Genomic DNA, 19,655 nt, shown 5'->3' on the forward strand with positions numbered 1-19,655 from the left:
GCCCGGCAGCCGCCCCATCCCGGTGGGTCCCCGGCCGACCCTGCAGCCGGGCACGCAAAACCAGCCTGGCACCCTTCAGCCGGGCACCCGCACCCTGCAGCCTTGGTAGCGGCAGCACAAATGAGCCTGCACCCCAAACAAGCTGCTCCCTGCAGCCGGGCACTCAAATCGACCTTGCAGCCTGGCATCCAGAGCCAGCCGAGCACTCAGCAGCCTGGCCCTGCCCAGCGGGTCCCACCCCAGGAACCTCCCCTCCCACCGGGGTGGTACCCAGGCATGGCAGGGCAAGCAGAGCCGCCCAGCGCAGCCCCGGCCCCGCACGGCTCTGCCACGCAGGGAGCTGGAGGCTTTTGTTGTGGCGTGCTCCCAGCCCAAGGCAAAGCCTCGCCCCGACCTGGAGCAGAAATTTTGCTCCAGGTTTTTCCAGCAGGCCTCAGCCAGGTTCATCCCTGGTGGGGGATGCTTTGCTTTGTGTGAGCCTTGCTTGAGACATCATCTCCTGCCCACCAGCAGCTGCTGCGGCACAGCAGGTGCCCCACACGCCCTCACCAGCCCTGGAAATAACCCTTAATGAGCAGGAGGGGAAATGACCAATCCCTCCCGATGGTACACATGTGCCTCAAAGGCACAAAGAGCCTGGTGCCCCCAGAGGGCTCAGCTGGTTAAATATTCATGGCTGCCCCTTCCCCAGGACCCCTGAGAACAGCAGCAACTCCTCAGCCCCTAGAGCAGTCAGATTGCTTGAGCAATCTCTTTAATGAAGATTAAAAATAATAGTCTAAAAAAATCAATCCCAGAGTGCAGTCCTTTATTTATTTCAAAAAGATAATCCTCCTTTATTTTGCATTTGGTTTTCAAAACATTAAAAGCAGCCCTCACCGGAGCTTACTTTTAAACCAGTGGACATGCACTGAAGCCCAGCTGGGGCTGCTCTGTGACACCTGCCACCAGCAGCCCCCTGAGCCCTGCCTGCAGTGTCCCTGCCAGAGGACAAAATGCCCCAGGGCCCCAGTGCTCAGTGATGAGGCATGGCTCTTCTGCTCCTCCTGCTCCTGCAGGCTTCCACAGAGCCCTCTGCCTCAGCCATGGGCTGTGGTGCACAGTGGTCCCTTAGGAAAGGAATACACTCCGCTGTGGCTGCAGGTGCTGCCGAGGCACTGAGTGAGGGGGTCCTGCAGCTGCCCCCTGAGGCTCCCAAGCTCCTGCTCCACCTCCACAGCAGCACTGAGTGGTGCCAGCTGCTGCCACGGATCATGGTCAAGCTCACTGTCTCCATTTGCTCCACTCAGCCAAACCCTTGAGGATGAGCACCCTTGTCCCCACGCCCTCCCACCCCAGGGACACGGCCCCTCCTCAGAGGGTGCATGCCAGGGAGGAAGAGCTGTGGGGCCCCAAGGCTGCCCTAGGAGATGACTGCTCCCTGGATGAGCTGCAGCAGCTGCTCCTCACGCAGGACCCTGGGCATGGGCATGGGAGAGCCCAGGGCTTCCCGCAGCCGGGTGAAGCTCCTGGGCCTCACCAGGTGCAGGCGCAGGGGCCCAATGCTGCCCTTGAAGCGGAAGGATTTGTAGATGGGGAAATCCTCCTGGAGACACTGGTCCAGCTGCAAAGAGAGGGCAGCTGCCTGTGCTGGTCCCACTCTGCCACACCAGCATCCTTCAGCCCCAGAGCAGAGCCCGTGTCCTGCTCACCTTGTAGCGCTGCACCTCTGAAAGGTCCCGCAGGCCCTGCAGCTCCAGGAACACCTCGTAGTGAGGGGCACAGGGCCCTGAAGAGTCACCTGGAGCAGAATCATGAGTAGGTTAAAGCTCCCAGCTTCCTGTGCTGCAGGAACAGGAGGGCTGCAGACCCCCGTGCAGTGCCAGCTACACTTTTAGGAGGACTTGGACAGCTCAGGGGAACTCACCCAGCAGGCTGCTCTCCACACAGACATAGTCAATCAGGCGAGCACCCGGCCACAGGCTCAGGGTGCGGCACAGGCTCTGGCAGAACTGCTCCTCAGGGATGCTCTCACCTCGCACGCTCAGTGTCTGGCTCTCCCTGAGGTGCAGGGACACAGGGTGGGTCACTGGCAGCCTCCTGTCAAACCCTGCATGTAACCCAGCTCCCTGAGGTGAGGGACAGGCATTGGGGTGTCCTCACCTGCGCACAGGTTCCACCACAGGACACTGCTTGTGGAAGCCGGTCACCTTCAGCACCTCCCCAGTACGGCACCTGCAGGGCAGGGGGGTGTGAGGGGGACATGGGTGCATGGGGCTGGGGCAGGCAGCCCCCAGGGCTACACAGCAGGGAGAGGCACCTGTACTCTCCTGGCTGGGCTGTCACAACCAGCCCGTACTCACGGCCCTCCCAGAGCTCATCCAGCAGCACCGTCCGTGGCTCCTTGCTGGCCAGGCAGGGCAGGAACTCGCAGAAAGCCCAATCAGGGCATAGCACAAATCGGGGCACTGGCTCTGCTGGCCACAGGTTCACACCAAGCAGGGCTGGGCAGAGGCAGCATGTGGCAATGTGAGCTCCCCAGACCCCCCCATCCTTGTCTCACCCCTCTGCAAGGGGCAGAATTTTGCTGGTGCCAGGACTGAGGTGTTTTCAGGCTGCAGGAAGGGAATGCAGCACAGAGATGCTCCAGCATGTGCTGGTGCAGGGAGATCTGTGCTGCCATGTGGCAGCAGCTCCCTTTGGGCACCCTGGGGACACAGCCAGCGTGGGGGACACTCACCTCCTGCTGCCTGGTAGAAGGGGCAGTAGAAGGGCAGCCCCCGGCAGTCGGCCTGGCGGAGGGAGTCGCAGTAGAGCCGCTCTGTGCCACGCATCGTCCTCACCACCACCACCTCCAGCCGCGGCCACAGCCGCAACGCGATGCCCTCAAAGCCATGGGCACACTGATCACGGATCTCGGCCGCCCGGGCAACAGCAGGGCTCAGCAGTGCCTGCAGCTGCTCCCGCAGCTCCTCGGGCAGCCCGGGCTGCGGGCTCAGCCTGCCCAGCTCCAGCTCCTGGGCCAGCCGGGGCCATTCAGTGCGCAGGGTCAGCAGCGCGTCGTGCAGCTCGGCTGCCAGCCCGGCCTCCAGCACGTGCAGGGCACGCTGCCGCAGGGCAAAGAGCAGCTGCAGCCGCAGCGCTGCGGCCCGAGAGGGCAGCACGGCCGCCGCGGCCGGGGTGCAGTACAGGGTGGGCAGCGGCCACCCCGCCGGGGCGCGGGGACAGCCGGGGCTCCAGTGCAGCACGGCCGTGCCCCGGCGGGTCAGAGCCCGTGGAAAAGCGGCGCCGAGAGCATCCAGGTAGAGCAGGGAGCCCTGCGGGGGAGGGTGGGTCAGGAGGGCAGACCCTGCGGGATCCGCGCCCACCCCGCCCGCCGCTCCCCGTACCTGCAGCCGGGGGTCGGTGCCCCAGCAGCCGGGGAGCAGAGCCCAGAGAGGCAGCGGGGGGGGCGGAACGCCCGGCGCTTCGTCCCGACAGGGCTGCCCCAAGGGATGCTGCTCCTGGAATTCCTCCCAGCCTGCAGGGAGAGGCACAAACTCAGAAGGGAGGCACAAACTCAGAAGGGGGACCACGGGATCGACCCCTTCCCGCGCCGCTTCCCGCAGCCCCGCGCTCACCGCCGGCCGTGCCGGTGCCGGTGCCCAGCAGGCGCCGCAGCCGCCGCTCCTGCCTCAGCCGCACGTCGCTGTCCAGAGCCTCCAGCCGCCGCCGGTACCGGTCCCCGGCGCGGCGCAGCGCGGCACGGACTAAGCGGTGCCGTAGCGCGGGGACAGCCATGGCCACAGCCACGGCCACGGCCACGGCCACGGCCACCAGCGCCACCAGCATCGCGGAATGCGGACACCGCCCCGGGCAGGGAGCCGGCCCCGGACCCTCCTCACCCACGCCGGCTATTCCGCCTCCGGCAGAAATGACGGAGATTTATCGCGCCCGGCGCCGCCCCCCTCCCCGCTCCTGTTTTATTTTCATTTTCACCTTTACACAGCACACCCCGGGCCCCCAGCTCGGCGGGGAATTCAACGGCAACTGAACCCCCAGTACCAGCGCCCTCTACCCCTCCATCAAGAGCAAGCTTTCTTTGGAAAAACAAGAGCTATTGATCCGGTTTACTTTGCTTTTTGCCCCAGCCCCAGCCCAGCCCCTGCTCCTCAGGGCAGCCCTCCCGCCCGGACAGAGCCTCCCGGATCCGCCCAGCTTGTGCCAAGGGAGGCCCGACGACCCTGCCCTCGGAGGCAGGAACCCTGAACACCGGGCCCAGCCCCAGCATTCACCTGGTGCACCCGAGATGAGGAGCTCCCCAGAGGGACCCGCCTCTGTCCCAAGACACACGTGGCACCCAGAGCTTTTGTGTTACAAAAATATTCCGTGCTTTATTTACTCTGTGATAGAAAAATAACATGGCCAGGACCCCAGAGTTTCCCGCCCAGGCGAGGGGAGAAGCAGCGGGCAGAGGGCTCCGCTCCCCCAAACCCCCTGCCCACCCGACTGCCCTTGCTGGGTGCCCTCACACCCTGCCACCCTCGCGCTGCACCGCCTCCAGAGGGGACATCGAGGCCGGGAGCCGGAGGAGCTCCTGCATCCTTGGGGGCAGAGGAGAGGATGAGGTGCAGGGACCCTGCCCCTGTGGAGCAGAGCACCGGCACGGGCTGGGGGAGCCCTGGCAGAACCCCTCCTCTGCCCTCTGCCCTCACGCAGCCCTGGGAACGGAGCCGCGGGGGAGAACAAGAAGGCGACATGTACATTCTTAGTGACGACTGCGAAAGCAAACCTGAGGCCGGGCTGGGGGCCCCCAGCAGCCCCACAGGGGGGTCAGGGGCTGCAGGGCCAGTGCTGGCAGAAGCGGAAAGCCGAAGCTGGGCCTCTTAAAAGGAACATACAGAAAAACCATGCGACAAATCCGCTGCCGTTTATACAAGGGCATAAACACCAAAGAGCTGGACGCCAGCCTGTGTTTCGGGGCAGCACAGAGCAAATCCTGGGGGCAGGGCAGGGCCCACCCGCTGTCCCCTGGCACAGAGACACGAACACAGCACAGTCCCCGCAGCGCCAGGGCCAGGGGCAAGGGAGCAGGCGCCTGCCTGTCACGACTGGGCGTGGGGGATCCACTGACTGTCCACGGGGCGCCGCAGCAGCTCCTCCACGTGCCTCGCCACATCCATCGTGTCTTCCAGGTCAAAATCACCCTCAGGGTCCAGCACAGGGTCGGGGCTGCGGGAGGCAGGCGGTGAGGGGAGGAGCAGCTGCAGCAGTACAGGGGTAGGGATGTGATACTCACTTCTGGGTGTACATGTTGTAATGAGGCTGGGAGCAGACGGCAGGCGAGGGGGCCTGGTCCATGTAGGTGGCCCCTCCAGGGGCAGAATCTCCTGATGCATTGACAAACCTGTGGGGATGGGTCTCATGAGCACTGGGTGCCCCGTGGGTGAAGTCACCAAGGTGTCTCACAAGGCTCAGCACCAATGTGGCCATTGATGGTGGCCATGAGCTCCTCAGTGCCCTGGGCTGCCACTCAACCCAGCCAATTCAATGCTGGGAACCCATGGCAACCACTGCCCAGGATCTCCCTTTGGGGTCACACTTACTCTGGCACCACTTGCTTGATCTGTGGCTTCACGTATCCATCCACAGCTTTAGCTAGAGAGAAGGAAGCAGCACTGAGGCTCCAAACTCCAGCACATGCCACGACCCCAGGCAGTGCTGGGGGCTCACACGTGGCCAGATGCAGAACCTCTGTGGGGCCAGTGTGGCCCCGGGGCAGGGGGAGGCTGAGAACACCAGCTCCATCCTGGCTGGATGCACAAAAGAGGGGACACATGTGGGGTGAAGGGACAGCGCTACCTGGCGTGGACTCACAGAGAACCGGCGTGTAGTACTTGGAGAACACCTCGTCCTTGGGCCGGTCGGGGAACACGTAGTTGAGGTAACTGAGATCCCCGAGGCGGTCAGCCAAGGAGCGGATGGAGAAGTCCCTGGTGGTGAAAGGCATCAGGTTCCAGAACATCCTCTCAGCTGCAAGACAAGCGTGAGGATCATGGTGAATCCCGGAGTTTGCAGCAGCTCCTGGCTGTGCTCTGGAGATGGGGCTGCGAGGTCACATCAAGTACCAAACAGCATGTCCCACACTGCACCCCTCCCCAGAAACAGCTGAGGATAAAGCACAGGTCGCCAGAAAATGGGATAAGATAGGAAACACAGAAAAGCCAAGGCAGGTCTGGCCTCATCCTGACACGTTCCCCAGCCATGGGGCTTTCTGGTGCTTCTCAGTTATGCAGTCCTCCAAAGGACACTCTTGTGAACAGCAACAGACTCCTGCATGGGGTCAGGCCACCCCTGGCAACCCCTGCACTGGGGAGCATCACCAACTAACTGGATTTTGTAGAGTCCACATCATTCCCCAAGGCTGGGTTGGAGGGTTCAGCCTGGTCCCTCCTCCCTGCTGCTGCCAGCATTAGGGCTTGACACAGCCACAGCTGCAGTGAGCGAGGGCAGCACCGCTCCCCATGGCACAGCCAAGACATTCTGGGGGCTCTGGTGCTCGCCTCTTTCCTGAGGATAACTCCAGCCTGCCTGCTGTGGCAGTGCCAGTGCCCCAAGGGCAGGAGGTGGCCTGGCTGGAGCCACTCAATCCAGGGATGCCAGTGCCTGGCACACACTCACAGGAGTCGAACTTCCAGGCAATGGTGATGCCACCGATCTCCGAGTCGCTGAAGCGCAGGAGGAAGGTCCCGTCGGGCTTGTTGATGAGCAGGTCGTGTGCCTGCTGCTTGTTGACGAAGCCCAGGATGGCCCTAGGCAGAGTAGGGCGTCAGGGCTTGGGGCTCGGGCCAGGCTGCACAGGGCAGGGCGGCTCTTACCCGTCATTCCAGTGTGGCTTCAAATGCTTCTTCAGCACCTCCATGACCCCGTCAAACCACTGCCAGAAGGTGTAATTCCTCCCAGGCAGGTTTTCCTGTTGAAATCTCCAGATAATGAGCACTCCTGTCAGCAGCCTCTGAGCCTCTGTTACACAGCACAGACATTGGGTGCAGCAGCAGAGACTCAGGAACAGCAGGTGGGTACACCCCATCCAGCCCCACAAACATGAGCACTGGGGGGGCTCTGGGCAGAACCCAGGCCACTTACCCGGTTGAACTGGGACCAGGACACTGTGGTGCTGCTGTAGTCCTCCAGGTGGGAGCTGGTGCTGTTGAAGAGCTTTTGTGCCAGGAACACCAGGTTCTCCTTGGTCAGCCCACGGCTGCTCTGCACCTCTGCCTTGAACTTCATGTTGAGCGCCTCACAGAGCTGTGGCCACTGCACCTTGTCGGGCACAGCAAAGGGAACACGGCCCTGGGGGCAGAGAGCATGGTCAGCACCAGCTCTGCCTGATATCCCACCAGGAGGCTGAGCCCTACTCCCACACCAGGCAGATGGGGCCTGTCGTGCCCCCATGGCACTGGCACTCACAGGCTCAGCAAAGGCGTTGTCCCAAAGCACGGTGGCCGTGGCATTGTTGTCCTGGCTCCCATGCACAATCACCACCACAGGCAGGGACAGCGTCTGCCGAGAGGAAGGAGACCGGAATGGGCTGTGGGGCACCAAGGGAACATCACCCACGGGCACCCATGTGGCCCCAGCCCAGCCCCACTCCCGTGGGCACAGTGCCCATGGCTTGCCTAGGGCCTGCAGAAGGGACAGAGTGGCTTTACCTTCACCTGGAAGACCAGCTCATTCCCACCGACACTGAACTGCGACTCGAAGAGGATGGTGAATTTCTCTTCTGTCACTGACTCAGCCCCGCGGCGATCCGAGCGCTTGATCCGCTTCAGGGACTGCAGGGACACCAGGGGTGAGCATGGAGGAACAGATGGGGACACAGGGGGACACAAGGGGACAGGACGGGGAACAGAGGCACTCACCATGTTGCGGAAGTGGGCGCTGAGTGTCCCAGTGGCCTGGTGATACTCCATCACACAGCAGTTGTTGAGGATCTCCCCACTGCTCTCACTGCCACAGGAATGCACACAGAGTCAGGGCACACCAGGACTGGGAGCTGTGCAAAGTTCAGCCCTTCCCCTGCTCCCCACTGCCTTGGCAGCCCCAGCCACACACCCCCAGCCCCTGGCATTACTTGCGGGTGCTCTCGTTCTTCAGCAGGGCCTTGGCTTGCTGCTCGCTGATGATGGTGGCCTTCACTTGGGGGGGGTTCATGTGCACATTCAGCTTCCCGCCCACCAGGAGCCTCACAGTGGCTGCAAACTTGGTCTGTGTTTTCAGCACTTGGGGGGGCTGCTTCTCGATGATGAAGGTGCTGGGGGGGGCAAGGGAATCAGGGGGGCTGGGAAGGGGGGCAGGGCCAACCTGGCCCCCCACCCAGCTGGGCCCAACCTGTACCTGGTGACCAGGGCAGAGATGATGTCAGTGATGGTTCCATTCAGCTCTGACAGCATCTCCTCCACTGGGCCTGGGATTGGCAGCTGCTGGCACAGGTGCTCGGCACGGCGGATCTGCTGCCGGTTCTGCCAGATGATCTCTGCCAGCTTCTCACACCTGGGGGGAGCAGGGCTCAGCAACCACTGGGCTCAGCACCCCGTCCCATCCCATCCCACCCCACCAGGCACTCACCAGGTCTGCAGCACATCCAAGGTGCCTTCAGGTGGGCCCCCATTCCCTGCCAGCTGCTGCCGACGCTTCCACTGGATCAGCTCATCATCCAGGATGGTTGTTTGCTGCTTGCGCAGCAGCTGCAGCGTCTTCTGGTGCTTCTCAGCCAGGTCCTGCGAGGTGGGACAACATCAGGGCTGCAGGGACAGTGTCACAGGGCATCATGGGGACAGCATCATGGGGCACCAGGTGGCATCACTCACCACACGGTACTGCTGTAGTGTCTGGGCCTCACGGTGCAGCCAGGCCTCCAGTGATGCCTTCTTCTGCTGCAGCGTCGTCTCCCGTGACATGCGCTCCTGGGGGCCCAGCTGGGAGAGCTGGGAGAACTGGGCTGGGGGACAGGGCATGGTGTTAGGGCTGGCCCTGCCAGCACCCCAGGCCCATGCCCCTCGGCCCCCCACCCACCTTGGAGTCGCATGTTCTCCTGGTACTGGATGATGAAGTATTCCTGTGTCTGCTGCAGCTTTTTGAGTTCATTCTCTGAGTCCTGAGTAATGAGCCGCAGCTCCTCGAAGGTCTGGTTGATCTGCAGGTGCTTCTGGGACATGGCGTCCACCAGGGAGCCAGATGGGGAAGGGCTCTGGATGGGGCACAGGGTGCGCTCAGCACAGTGAGGGGACCCTCCCCATTCCCTGCCTCAGAGCTGCTCCCATCATCATGGAGAAGAGCCCCTGAGCATCCCCCCAGCCTCTCCCTCTCCTCACCCCTCCCAGCCCGCACTCACATTGTTTGCCTCCCGCACCAGCCGCTGCTCGTGGTAGAGGATGTGCCGGATGCAGCGCACCAGCTCCATGGGGCATCGGTCATACGTGTTCTGTGGGGAGAGCACTGCCTGAGCCAGGCACAGGGCAGGGACCCCCCTGGCCCTGCACCCCTGTCCACAGCCCCCCACTCGCCTGCAGCTGCGTGGCGTAGTGCCCCAGCTTGATCTTCAGCAGGAAGCCGTCCTCACCCACTTGGTGGTCTGCCTTCTTCTGCAGCTCCTGGATCAGCCCCTCCAGAAGCTGGGTCGCCTTCACATTTTCCTGGGGGTTGTCAAGGTCGATGGAGTCCCTGTGTGTAGATCAGAGAAGTGTGAGGGCACCTGTACACCGGGGCAGCTGCAGCACCCCTGGGGAAGGGCACACCCTGACCTACCATGCCTGGCTCTCGATCCACTGCGACAGGTAATGCCGCACCTCGATGGGGAAGTGCTGCCCATAGAGCGCCTGCATCTGCCGCAGGGCTTCACCCTGGAGCTGCTGGGCCTGGATCCACACCGCCATGGTTCAGCACCTGTGGGGAGACACGCTGTCAAGGCAGCAGTGGGAGACAGACAGGCACTGTGCTACAAGGGGTCTGGCCCTGGCTGTCCCCACACCCTCTGCAGGAGTGCCCGAGTCCCTGGTGCTGCCAGCGCTGTCTCCAGCCACGGAAAGAAAGGGCATGCGGGGGCAGTGGACCCTGGCTCTGAGTCACCCCCTCTTTTCTAGGAACAGCCCTGGGGGTGCCCAGGGCCAGGGACGTGCCTCTGCATGGCCTCTCCACATGGTTCTCATTTCCCCTCACTGCACCACGGGATCGCAGCCATCGCTGGCCACGCGAATGAGGAAACAGGCCAGGGGGAGGAAGGGCTGCCCAGAAATCCAGGGTGACGCAGAGCAGAGGCCCCCCCTGCATTCACCCCGCTCCTGCCCACACCCTGGCAGTGCCAGCAGGCAGGAGCAGCCCCAGCCCCATGAGCCCACGTGGCACCACAGTCCCTGACGAGTCCCTTGTGTGCCCCAAGTCCTGGTGGAGACACACAGACCTTCCCAAAGCAGCTTAGGGGCGGCTCTGGCTCCATGCAGGGATTCCAAACACTACACAGCCTTGGTTCCCCCAGGGGCAGGCAGGGATGAGGTGGTGGTGACAGCACCTCTACTAAAATCCAGTGTGTGCCCCAGGTCACCTGTGGCTAGAGGGGGCTGGAGAAACAGCCTCCAGGTGACTGTGTGAGGGTGATGTGACAGCGAGTGACACAGGAGGGTCTGGGGGGCTCAAGGTCCCCCCTGAGTGAGGAGGCAGCAGTACAGTAAACAGCATTTAGATACACTCACACTCTATCCACCTGGGATTTGGCACCACACAGAGGGGCCAGGCAGGGGCACAAGAAGGCCTTGGACGTGTCCCAAGGCCGGGTGACTGGGCCAGAACCTGATCACTGCACTGGCTGGTGACAAGCAGAGGGGCTGAGCCAGCGGGGGCTGTGCTTCCCCCTCTCCCCAAAGCATTTTGTTCAGCCTCAGAAACACCCAGTGGCCCACAGAGCCCCAAAAGAGCTGGTGCTGCCATACAGTGAGGGGCACATGCTGGGGGACAGTGGCAGCAGGTCCGAGTGGAGCAGCCACAGCCAGAGCCCCCGAGCCACGCACACCCGCCCCTGAACAGGAAGAGGAACAATAACCCAGAGCTGGCTAAAAATGAATTTTTCCTCTATAAAAAGGGAGGAACGTTTCCACATTCACAGAAATCACCAAGCTGGAAATGCTGCTGGCAAGGAGGGGCCTGGGGAGGCAGAAGAAGGCCAGCAAGGAGGAAAGGGAAGGTGGGATGGCTGACAGCAGGACATGCTGCTGTTGGAAATTGTGGACGTTTGATAAGGGGCAGAGCCAAGAACAGCCATGCCAGTGCCACTGCACCACAAAGTGACCGAAGTCCTCAGTACTGTGGGGACATCTGCACGGACACAGAGCAAACAGACACTGCCCTGCCTGTTGATAAAATGGTGATCTCTTCCCATCTCACAGTGACAAAACACTTCCTACTCTACTCTAGCATGTTGTTAAGCAACGAGTCTCTGGCTGCTCTGTGGTGAGCTGGCAGGCACTGCATTTGGCCAGTGCCAGCCTGGGAGTGGGAGCACCAGCACCACAGCTGCCTCTACAAGGGGCTGTGCAGAGGCTGACAGTGGCAGAGCTCACCTGGTGTGTGCCCCAAAACAGCATTTGCACCAGGCTTGAGCACAACCTCCACAGACACTGTCAGTGCAGCAGGACATGCAGTTTCTCCTGGGGGAAATTTGTCTCATTTTTGTCTCACCTGGGGATAAACCAAACCTCCCCATGGGCTGCAGGGTACCCTGACCACCCCAGCACAAGCAACCAATGCCACCTGCCACGGGCAGACTTTTGGCCCTGAGACTCAGCACAGCTGGGGCAGCAACTCTGTTTCAGCACAAGCTGCAGCACCATGGTCCCACCGTGGTCCTTTTCCAGGCAGCCCTGCCTCCTCCATCACCTTCCAGCATCACCCTCCTCGGTGGCACCACCAGCTGCCCAAGGGACAGATCCACCCCCATGTCCAGGGACATTCACCCACCCCAGTGCCACCTCCAGCCCCAGCAGGGCCACTGCAGCTTCAAGCACTGCCATGGGTCAGCCACGCACGGCAGCCACCGGCCCCATGCACACTCCAACAACTGCAAGAGGCAGATAATTGTAGTGGTTTAGGCTACTTTGCATTTACTCGCTGGCAGCGAGCTGGAACCCACCCGTCACTGCAGCTCGGTTAACCAGCAGCACTCGACAAGCCACAGCGACGTGCTCATCAGACTCATTGCCTGTGAAGGGGCACAGGCAGCAGCTTCTCAGGGTAGGACCAGTGCTGAGGAGAGACCCCAGACCTGTGGGGAGGGACCCCAGCAACACAGGGACCGAGCAGAGAGAGGGACATGCCAGCAGACATAATTTCTGCCTCTTACAGCCTCACTGCCCACTGCTGATGGGGAAGCACTGCCAAACCCAATGCAAAACAAGAGAAACCCACCCAGAAAGAGCACTCAGAAGGCCAGAGGCAGCAGCGAGGAGAGGAGAAGACGGGAAAAGTGGCAGCTCTGCTGGGGCTGGGGGCAACCAGGGGACTGACATGATCACACCGGGAAAGGGTTGCAGGCACAGTGGCAGTAGGCGCCAGCAAGTCCCAAGCTGCAGGAAAGCCAGAGCATATCCGTGGGCACACAAAAGGAGGGAAATGCCTCACAGGATGAGCACGACAGCAGCAGCTTCCCACATGCCACAGGCACGGCAAAACCCAAACACAAGCAAGCAGCTACCCCGGAGCACGCTCTGCACGGGATGCTCACTGCAATCTGCCGCGGGACGCTCCTGCACAGAGCCAGCCCAAAGACCTCCTCATGAGCAGGACACCCCTGTCCTGGCGCTGGCACAGCCCCCGACAGCAGCCTCTTGCCCAGAGCCATGCCCTGAAGGGCCAGACAGGGGCCAAGGGCTAGGCAAAGTCCTGGGGAGACCACTGCGCTTTGGCTGTACCCTCCACCGCCCCACTCCCTCGACCCACGCAGTCCCTCGGCTCCCGCACTGCCCTTGGCCCGGCGCTCCGGCAGCCCGGGGGTCTCCGGAGCGGTGTCTTCGCGGGGCTGGGCTCCGGCGGCAGCGGCCCTGCCCCGCTGCGCCTCCCGCCGCAGTAAACACGGACACGTGGTTTCTCGGCACCTCCGGGAACCCGCGATCGCTTCCAGGTCAGAGCCGGCCCCGCTTGTGGCCGCAGGGCCGGACCCTGCACCCTGCGCTGCCGCGGCCGAGGGGCTCCGGTGCTGCCGCAGCCAGCGCTGCCGCTGCCCCCGGCAGGCCCGGCGGGAAGCTGTCCCGCAGCCCTCCAAGCTGGGCGGCTCCAAGCAAGATCCCTCCAGGGCAAGATCCGGCCCCCAGACGGGCCCCGAGCGCGGTGGAGGTGACAGTCGGGAGCGGCCGCCAGGCAGAGCGGAGGGCTGCGGTTACCCACACACACACACACACAGAGCCACCCCTCCGCCCTCAGCGGCCCCCTGGCCGCTCCAGCTCCCCCAGGGCCCCGCTGGAGCCCGGTGTGGATGCCCGGTCCTACAGCCGCACTCAGACCCCGCTGGAGCCGGTGCGGAGTGCCCGGTGCTACAACCGCACTCACCGCCCTCAGACCCCGCTGGAGCCCGGTGTGGCGTGCCCGCTCCTGCAGCCGCCCTCAGGCCCCGCTGTGCCCCCCGTGCCGCTCTGGCGTCCGGCCCCAGGACAGCCGGGCTACGGCTCGGGGCGGGCACAGCCGGGCTCCCGGGCGGTCGTTTCGCTGGCTGCGCACTACAGGAAGGAGCAGAGAGCAGCTATTTCCTTCCAAAATGTCAGGTGCCTGCGCGGGACAGCCTGCCCCCGAGTGCTGGCAGCCACCCGGCACACTGCCCCTCACACCGCCGCGGGGCCAGAGCAGGCACAGCCGCTGTCCTGTCCTCGGCCCGCGCTGAGCCCCTGTGGCTGGCTGAGAGCCAGGGATGGGACCCCAGGGAGCCGTGCAGGAGTTCGGCATGGGGGGAGATGGAACCCCCTGACCTGCACCCCCCGGCTTCACTCACATCCCCCAGCCCACGGCCCTGGAGCCGAGCCTGCAGCGGGAGCACCCGGGTGATGGCGAGCAGCCCCCAGCCCTGCTCAGAGCTGTGGTGCCAGCACGTTGTGGAGCTAGAACAGGGGGCCAAGGGCTGCTCGCGTGTTTTCCACCGGCCTGTGGTTTCCAGCTCTGGCTGGGAGGCGGCAGTGCCCACCGGCACGGGAGCGAGCTCCTTCTAGAAGCTCCGTGCTTTGATGGGGTTTGTTTGTCTCCCACAGAAAGTGGCAGCAACCGATGGCTTCGCCCCGGTGAGGAGACAGCCGAACCATTCAGCCCACACTGGAAACATCTGTACCATGACACTCATGAAAGAGGCATGGCTGGCTCTGGTAATCCAACATGCCCCCTTAAGAGCAGAGGTGACAGGCCCCACAGAAGCAGAGTAGGTAGGCAGAGGTGGAAATACTAGTACCAATACTAGTACCAAGACTGTCCAGGTGTCCCAGCAACTCTGAGAGCCAAAAGCAGAGAATTCACACCATGAATTCATGACTAATGCTGCCCAGAGGGGACACCAGCCCCACGCAGGCAGAGATGCCCCAGCTGGGGACTGGTGCCAGGGGCAACACTGCTGGGGGCTGCCAACAGCTCATCTCATGCCACAGGCCAGGCTCTTTGCCTGCCAGCACTTGCCACCCTTGGGAAAGGTTTCCCTCCTCACTTCAGATTTCTTCCAATCAGAGAGGCCCAGAAACCTGCGTCAAACCAAAACCACCAAAATACCCAGCAAAATCCCTTGAATCCAACCGCTGGAACCTCAAGAAAAACCTCAGTGCACCAAGAGCCACCGTGAGGCAGCCACAGCCAGATACAAGCACTGCCCAGGCACCAGTGGGATTCCCTCAGACACTGAGCATGCAGCAGGACCAGCACTGGTGGGCAGGACACATGGTGCAGCCACATCAGCGGAGCCCAGTGCCCAACCAGCCCCATGGGCACGAGTCCAGTGTGATTCCTGCAGGACATCCACCGTGGGGAGCCCAGTCCCTGCCAGCACTGGTGCTGCCCCCACCATAAACCCCCAGACAGGATTAGAGAGGCTGGGCAGAGCTTTAATTACTCCTGGCTCCCTGGGGCCAAGCAGCCGAATTAACTAGCTTTGGGGCTGGCACAGCAGGGAGTTGCCAGCTCAGAGTTCTGGAGCTTCCCCTGCCTTGGTGGGGGAATGCCAGGGCAGGCACAAAGCCACTGACCACCTGCAGCATCCCAGACTCTGGCCTTGCCCGGGCAGGGATGTGCAGCTGCCCCGTGCCAGGACGCTCAAGGAAGGGATTTTCCCTCCATGCTAATAATGCCCAACCCCAAATCCCTGGAATGCCACGGTGAGGGCACAGCCCTGGGGTCCCACAGGTTCTGTGGCAGCCTCCTGCACCGAGGCCAAATCCATCCCAGCCCCTGGCTCAGTGCTAATCCCTGCTCAGACCTGTGCCAGCCCAGGAGGGAGAGGCCGGGCGAAGGACCTGAGGATTAAGCTCATTTCAGCATCGAATTAGTCCCGATTGGGGTCTGCAGACACAATTTCATTTTCTCTGCCATGCTCCAGTGAGCGCACACAATGGCACTAATCCACCCACAGCCAGACTGGATTTGCTGGGCAGGACCCAGGTGGGCTGGGGGAGATGTGGGCAGCACAGGCACCAACAGCACTGCTCTGGATGCATCCATCACCTCGGGTTGATGCCATGCTCCAGCTCTCCCTGGGGCTGGGGACATGGTGCAGGAGCCTCCTCACCCCTGGCATGGCTGCTCTACAGGGCTAGCCCAGCTGGCACAGCACAGGTTTTTGGATGTGGGGTGAGCAGGGAGAGCCAGAGGGACACCAGAGCGGCTCCTGCATCCCCCCATTGCACTCCCAGAGTTCATCCCCAGCAGCTGCAGCAGCTCTGCATGCAGAGATGCTCTTGCACAAAGTCAGCAGAGCAGGATGGAGAGGAGTAAAGCCTTGCCTTTGGAAGAGGGGATACACATACATCCAGGGATGCTGGCAGGAGGGGGGACCAGTCAGACAGAATAAAACAACCAACACCAGTGGTTTGTGAAACAAAGTCCTCAGTCAAATCAAGAGAGGGGTGAAGCACAGCGTGCATCCATACACACACAAATACGTCCAGGTGGGTTTTGGCTTTCCTGGCCCTGGGATGGGCTTTCCAGCCCTTGAAGCAGCAGCAGAGCCCCTGCCCCTGAGCTGCACTATAAGCCTCACCACAGCATCTCCACAAGCAGGGCCAGAGAAGCTGCACCCCTGGGCCCACAGCCCAACAGCACCAGGGTCGTGTATTCACACCAGAGAGGACAAAGATCATTTTGCAGCGTTTCCAGCCTGTGCAGGAACTCAGAACTGCCAGCAAGAGCAGCCTCTTCCTCTGCTAAAGGCTTTGCAGGGCTACTGAGTGATAGGGATGAGAGGCCAGACAGAATGAGCACCCAGCACATGGTGGGCAGGGCTGGGTCGCTGCTCTGGCTCTTTGAGGCAGTGCTCTCCAGCACCAGCCTTTTCCCCAGTTCCCTCTCCAGCAGAGCTGTGCTATAAACCAGCTCATAACACAAAGTTACACTGAAAGTGGAGATTGCAAAACTCACCAGTGACTGTTTGAACCGGGAATGGGCTGTGACTGTGCTGTGGTTCAGCTGTGTGGTTCAGCTGTGGCTGTCCCAGCTCGGCGGCACATCATTCCTGATACAGCGGGAAGCAGGACCCAGCACTCATGGAAGCACTGAGTGCCTGCGTGCAGCCCGTGCTCCTGGCCCCTCTGGTGCAGCCAGATGGGTGGATTCTGCTTTATCAGCAAGTCAGCTCAGCCCTATCGGCCAGGAAGCCGTGTTCACAGAGTGCCTCCCCCTCGACGTTTCCCAACGCGGCGGGAGCAGCGGCGTGCAGCAGCCTACCTTTTATCAGCCAGCAGATGTTGCTAGAACTGTTGCTGCATGTAAAATTCAGGCATGCCCAGCACCACTTGGATCCCTGCACCAGCCATGCGGTGCCAGGGTAAACACCCCCGCCCCCTTCCTCCCGGGATCAAAACACTTGGGGGTTGCAAAATAGACACCCCATGAAAGGAAAGGCATGCCACAGAAACATTACAGCTGTCGAGGCTACTTCTGCCGGAGCGTGCCGGACCCCGGAGCCAGCACAGCCTCCCAGGCATGGCTGCAGAGCTGAGTCCTGACCCGTGCTGGCAAGGTGGGGACTCTAATCCTGACCCTAACCTTAACCCTAGCCATGCCCTGGCTTCCCTGCAGTGGCCGCTTCCAGGGCAGCACTCACAGTGTGTGGGACACTGCAGCTGGGCAGGCAGAGGGATGCTGCCACCAGCACAGGTACCCAGGGGATGCTGATGGCAGGGAGGTCCCATTCACCCTGCCTGACATCCCACTGGCATCCCAGGGCTGTCATGAAGCCTGTTGAGTGTGACCCACCTCACAGTCATTCCTTGCAAACTAGAAAGTAATTTCCCAGCTGACGGGGCTGCTTCATTGTACTCAGCTCAAAGCAGTCGCCACTCACCGCCCACGACGTCGCAGAGTGCAGGGAGCAGGGATTTTTTGCAAGCAGGGTATCTGAGTTTTGCTATCACTCGAGAGAGAGCTGGGAAACCCCATGGCAAAGCCTTCACCGTCACTTTGGAGTCAGCACTTCCCCTGCAGCGAGAAGGGAAGGTCCCTCCAGAGTCTCTGTGTGCCCTGTGCTGAGCATCCCCAACTACCGCCCCCTGAATGGTGAGAGCATCCCTAACCCTGCCCCAAAGCATTGGCCTTGGCACAAGGCAGGTGCAGCAGACCCAGTGAGGTGGCTCTCGTGACAACTGTAGGGACCCAACACCCCCAAAGCAGGGCACTGTCAAAGTGCCACAAAACACAGAGTGGGTGACAGCCACCCATCACGCCCTGCTCCCAGCCCAGCTCTCCCATGTCCCTTCCAGCACACAGGTATTGGCACCTCTCAGCCCACACCAGAGCTCCTCCTCCTCCTCCTCATGATGCACCCACAGCACAGCAGGGCACAGCACAGCAGGGCACAACACAGCAGGGCACAACAGAGCCCTCTCCAGCCCCGGGGATGAGCAGGAACAGTTCTAAAACCCAGAGAGACAGTCTCCTTCTTCACGTCCTTGGAACCACATCAGGTCAGGCTGCAATCCTGATGGCTTCAGGAGCACAAGGACCTGGGCCAGGAGTCAGGACCTGGAGGGGAGAGCTCCCACCGTGGAGGACTGGATCCTGGTGCCCATGGCAGTGGTGAGGCTCTGCGGAGCACCTCATTGTGCCTGCACTAATTCCCCCCTCGCACGCCACTGCTGGAGCTCACACTGCTCTGGGCACAGGCACGAGCACTGCAGGGACCCGCAGGCAGCCAGCAATGACCCAGCCCACAGCCAGGAATGTCCTGCTCTAACCAAGGGCCCCGCACCCCAGGGACATCGTGTGCCATGCCCCTGCTATGGGCAAACCACGCGGAGCCACCCTGAGCCCAGCGCTGTCTCCCCTCCGCAAGGCGCCCCGGGCACTGCCACCAAACCGCTGCTGGTCACCGGCCCGGTGCCACGGGGTGCCCAGCACGGAGAACTGAACGAGCCAACAGCCCCAGCCCATCGCTCCGAGCCGAGCACTGGAGCCCCGGAGCCGCTGGGCAGGAGCTGCCCGGGGCCGGCCTGGCACGGGCCCGGGGCTGGCCGGGCACGGAGCCCTGACAGATCCGTAACCCGCCGGACAGGTGGCCGCGGCTCCCGCGGGCTCCCCGGCACCGGCCGCGCCCGAGCTGGGTGAAAGGCCACCGGGCGCTGCGGTCCCCGCGGTGCCGCCGCTCCCGCCGGGAACGATCCCACCCGCCCCGCGTGTGCCACCGACAGCAGCGGGGCTCACACTCCCGCCGTCCCGGTTCGGTGTGCTGCCTGCGGCGGGACCCCCCCGGCACCGCACGGGACGCCTCGCGCTGTCCCGGATGCTCCCCTCGGCCCGGGACCGGGACTCGGAGCCGCCCTCCGCGGCCGCCGCTCCGCCGGGGCCCGCGTGCGAAAACCGGCCCGGCTCCGGCGGGCCAGGAGCGCCCCCGCCCCGGGATGCGCCGCGGCACAGGACGGGCCCGGGACGTGCCCGCCGCCCCCTCGGAGCGGCCCCACTGTCGCCTCCGCCCGCCCAGGGGCCCGCGGGCCCAGCCGGGCTCCCGCCGAGCTCCGCGCCCGGCCCTGCTGCGCCCGCCCGGGGTTACGAAACACCCACAGCGCGGACCGGACCGGACCGGAACGCCCCGGCCCCGCCGCACCCCGCCCGGCCGTGCTGCCGAAGGCGGACGGGGTCCGGGCCCGCTCGGCTCGGCTCGGTCCGGTCCGGTTCGGTCCGGTGCGGTCCCGGCGGCGATGACGGCTCCGCGCTCTCGCCTTTGCCCACCTGCGGCCGCGGCGGCGGCTGCGGCTCCGCTGCTCCCGCGGCTCCCGGCGGCTCCCGGCGCTCGGCTCCGCCGCCGCTCTGCCCCCGCCGCGCCCCGGCCCGGCCCGCGCGGCCCCGCCCCCCCCACGGCTCCGCCCCCGCCGGGCCCCGCCAGCACCGAGAACGGCACCGGCTAACGGGAGCGGTACCGGGCACTGGGCAACAGCACCAGGTAATAATGGCACTGAGTGACGGCACTGGGCACCGGG

General features: G+C 63.2%; 2 protein-coding genes across 5 annotated transcripts; both read right to left on the reverse strand.

The window, feature by feature from the left end:
- Window positions 1-791: 791 nt before the first annotated feature.
- GHDC (GH3 domain containing) lies at window positions 792-3,856 on the reverse strand. Of its 2 annotated transcripts, XM_066566959.1 has the most exons (9): window positions 3,600-3,856; window positions 3,369-3,499; window positions 2,720-3,296; window positions 2,300-2,483; window positions 2,143-2,214; window positions 1,907-2,040; window positions 1,692-1,780; window positions 1,520-1,603; window positions 792-1,109 (listed from the first exon to the last, which is right to left on the reverse strand). In XM_066566959.1, the coding sequence occupies exons 1-9, from the start codon at window positions 3,808-3,810 to the stop codon at window positions 1,080-1,082; spliced, it is 1,512 nt and encodes a 503-aa protein (XP_066423056.1). In that variant the 5' UTR covers window positions 3,811-3,856; the 3' UTR covers window positions 792-1,079. The 2 variants fall into 2 exon arrangements, with proteins under 2 accessions (XP_066423056.1, XP_066423055.1); XM_066566958.1 differs by having other exon boundaries at window positions 792-1,603.
- A 469-nt stretch (window positions 3,857-4,325) lies between these two features.
- On the reverse strand, window positions 4,326-19,486 carry LOC136567256 (signal transducer and activator of transcription 5B). Of its 3 annotated transcripts, none has more exons than XM_066566790.1 (19): window positions 19,408-19,486; window positions 9,766-9,903; window positions 9,525-9,681; window positions 9,353-9,442; window positions 9,034-9,208; window positions 8,829-8,959; window positions 8,587-8,738; window positions 8,356-8,511; window positions 8,093-8,272; window positions 7,881-7,968; window positions 7,671-7,793; window positions 7,429-7,521; window positions 7,105-7,311; window positions 6,837-6,931; window positions 6,640-6,770; window positions 5,821-5,991; window positions 5,565-5,616; window positions 5,258-5,365; window positions 4,326-5,190 (listed from the first exon to the last, which is right to left on the reverse strand). In XM_066566790.1, the coding sequence occupies exons 2-19, from the start codon at window positions 9,891-9,893 to the stop codon at window positions 5,064-5,066; spliced, it is 2,364 nt and encodes a 787-aa protein (XP_066422887.1). In that variant the 5' UTR covers window positions 9,894-9,903; window positions 19,408-19,486; the 3' UTR covers window positions 4,326-5,063. The 3 variants fall into 3 exon arrangements, with proteins under 3 accessions (XP_066422887.1, XP_066422888.1, XP_066422886.1); XM_066566791.1 differs by lacking the exon at window positions 19,408-19,486 and adding an exon at window positions 12,140-12,912 and having other exon boundaries at window positions 5,836-5,991; XM_066566789.1 differs by lacking the exon at window positions 19,408-19,486 and adding an exon at window positions 12,140-12,910.
- Window positions 19,487-19,655: the final 169 nt, after the last annotated feature.

The sequence above is a fragment of the Molothrus aeneus genome, chromosome 28 (assembly GCF_037042795.1).
Source record: "Molothrus aeneus isolate 106 chromosome 28, BPBGC_Maene_1.0, whole genome shotgun sequence".
Lineage (NCBI taxonomy): Eukaryota > Metazoa > Chordata > Aves > Passeriformes > Icteridae > Molothrus > Molothrus aeneus.

What these genes read in the sequence shown, in the direction of transcription:
- GHDC (XM_066566958.1), bottom strand. Translation starts at nt 3,810, where the DNA reads ATGCTGGTGGCGCTGGTGGCCGTGGCCGTGGCCGTGGCCGTGGCTGTG. An exon ending in GTGGTGGAACCTGTGCGCAG is followed by an intron (nt 2,041 to 2,142) that starts GTGAGGACACCC and finishes CCTGCACCTCAG; the next exon opens with GGAGAGCCAGACACTGAGCG. An exon ending in CAGAGGTGCAGCGCTACAAG is followed by an intron (nt 1,604 to 1,691) that starts GTGAGCAGGACA and finishes CTCTCTTTGCAG; the next exon opens with CTGGACCAGTGTCTCCAGGA.
- LOC136567256 (XM_066566790.1), bottom strand. Translation starts at nt 9,893, where the DNA reads ATGGCGGTGTGGATCCAGGCCCAGCAGCTCCAGGGTGAAGCCCTGCGG. An exon ending in CCTGGTCCCAGTTCAACCGG is followed by an intron (nt 6,932 to 7,104) that starts GTAAGTGGCCTG and finishes AGATTTCAACAG; the next exon opens with GAAAACCTGCCTGGGAGGAA. An exon ending in TACAACATGTACACCCAGAA is followed by an intron (nt 5,191 to 5,257) that starts GTGAGTATCACA and finishes TGCCTCCCGCAG; the next exon opens with CCCCGACCCTGTGCTGGACC.